Source organism: Procambarus clarkii, chromosome 18 (assembly GCF_040958095.1).
Source record: "Procambarus clarkii isolate CNS0578487 chromosome 18, FALCON_Pclarkii_2.0, whole genome shotgun sequence".
NCBI lineage: Eukaryota > Metazoa > Arthropoda > Malacostraca > Decapoda > Cambaridae > Procambarus > Procambarus clarkii.
In genome coordinates this window covers 29,637,017-29,639,362 of record NC_091167.1, presented here as the reverse complement: position 1 = coordinate 29,639,362, position 2,346 = coordinate 29,637,017, and the positions used below count along the sequence as shown (strand labels likewise).

At 51.9% G+C, this 2,346-nt stretch overlaps 1 protein-coding gene across 1 annotated transcript; it reads right to left on the bottom strand.

Moving 5' to 3' along the window:
• Window positions 1-253: 253 nt before the first annotated feature.
• On the bottom strand, window positions 254-1,174 carry LOC138366050 (MAGE-like protein 2). The gene has a single exon (XM_069326775.1). It carries the CDS (start codon window positions 1,172-1,174, stop codon window positions 254-256), a length of 921 nt encoding a protein of 306 aa, XP_069182876.1.
• Between the last annotated feature and the right edge of the window lie 1,172 nt (window positions 1,175-2,346).

Sequence of the window (2,346 nt, the reverse complement as noted above, 5' to 3'; positions counted from 1 at the left end):
TCAAATAATTTCAAAGTGTAAATTATTATCTATGTCTCCCGTCTGCGTTCTAAAATATTAGATATACACAGACAGGAACACAGATATAACAATTTTAAGCGGCCCCAATAATTTAGATGTTTCATCGAGTGGATTCTAGCAGTAAATGATCCTTGCATGCTCTCCAGATCAGCCATTTCTCCTGGCCTTGACTGGGGCTGTTAGTGTGCAACAATATTCCACCCTAGAGAGCACTATAGTGTCTTGAAGAGTATCATTGGTATGGCGCAGCGTTCTTAAGGTACGGTGGGGCGTTCTTACAGTACGGTGGGGCGTTCTTACAGTACGGTGGGGCGTTCTTACGGTACGGTGGGGCGTTCTTACAGTACGGTGGGGCGTTCTTACGGTACGGTGGGGCGTTCTTACAGTACGGTGGGGCGTTCTTACAGTACGGTGGGGCGTTCTTACGGTACGGTGGGGCGTTCTTACAGTACGGTGGGGCGTTCTTACAGTACGGTGGGGCGTTCTTACGGTACGGTGGGGCGTTCTTACAGTATGGTGGGGCGTTCTTACGGTACGGTGGGGCGTTCTTACAGTACGGTGGGGCGTTCTTACAGTACGGTGGGGCGTTCTTACGGTACGGTGGGGCGTTCTTACAGTATGGTGGGGCGTTCTTACGGTACGGTGGGGCGTTCTTACAGTACGGTGGGGCGTTCTTACGGTACGGTGGGGCGTTCTTACAGTACGGTGGGGCGTTCTTACGGTACGGTGGGGCGTTCTTACAGTACGGTGGGGCGTTCTTACAGTACGGTGGGGCGTTCTTACAGTACGGTGGGGCGTTCTTACAGTACGGTGGGGCGTTCTTACAGTACGGTGGGGCGTTCTTACAGTACGGTGGGGCGTTCTTACGGTACGGTGGGGCGTTCTTACAGTATGGTGGGGCGTTCTTACGGTACGGTGGGGCGTTCTTACAGTATGGTGGGGCGTTCTTACGGTACGGTGGGGCGTTCTTACAGTACGGTGGGGCGTTCTTACGGTACGGTGGGGCGTTCTTACGGTACGGTGGGGCGTTCTTACGGTACGGTGGGGCGTTCAAGTTCCGCAATTCATATTCTTCGGCTATGGAGGGGAACGCCGTTCCTGTTTCAATCTGCATCTTTTTCTCTTTCTTGATGCAGGTCTGTGGAGGGAACATATTGCTAGTACTACTGAGAGTACTTTCTCTACAGTACTCGAAATACGACAGTACCAGCAACATGACAGTACCGGCAACACAACAGTACCGGCAACATAACAGTACCGGCAACACAACAGTGCCGGCAACATGACAGTACCGGCAACACAACAGTACCGGCAACATGACAGTACCGGCAACACGACAGTACCGGCAACATGACAGTACCGGCAACACAACAGTACCGGCAACATAACAGTACCGGCAACATGACAGTACCGGCAACATGACAGTACCGGCAACACAACAGTACCGGCAACATAACAGTACCGGCAACACAACAGTACCGGCAACACAACAGTACCGACAACATAACAGTACCGGCAACACAACAGTACCGGCAACATAACAGTACCGGCAACATGACAGTGAAGACATCCGGGGCACCGCTTACCATCATCAACACAAAACAGCAACTGCAAGCGTGGAGAAATTCAAAGCATTTACCAAGTCGCTCATCATAAGCCACACTCAGCCGTTTTCACCTCGGCCAAAAGACTGGAGAAGCTAAAACAAAACAAAATTGTGTGCGCTCAATTATAGTCTTGAACACAAGTGATGAGACGCCTACAATTATCACCAGAGTCCGCACAAAGATGCCCAAACGGGACGGTTTGAGTGATGAACCATTAAACTGGGACGGTCCGTTAGATGTGGACAGTGGTTATAAGTACACCACTTTTTGTTGGTGAGGGACGGCAGGCACTATTGTGTGTGTTATCTGCAGTGTGTGTGTGAGGCAGTGGTCACTGTGATGGTGGGGAAGTGTGTGTGTGAGGCAGTGGTCACTGTGATGGTGGGGAAGTATGTGTGTGTGTGTGCGCGGGGCCTTTTGTGTAAGCAGCCACGGAGGACAGTGGTCAGGGGCCCCTCTGTAGTCGTCGGGGGCCCCTCTGTGGTCGTCGGGGGCTCCACTGTGGTGGGGGGGACCCTCTGGCCGTCGCCAGTCAATGGGGAGGTGATTATCTGGTGTGTTGCCTGGACACCCTGCCAGGGAGCGTCTCTCCACCAACTGTACCTCACTGTCCCCTGCTAGCTAACAACCGTCCATACCCTAGAAATATGTTTATGTTGTTTTTTAAAATACACACACACACACACCAAACAGCAGAAGATCCTGATAGGAATGATGA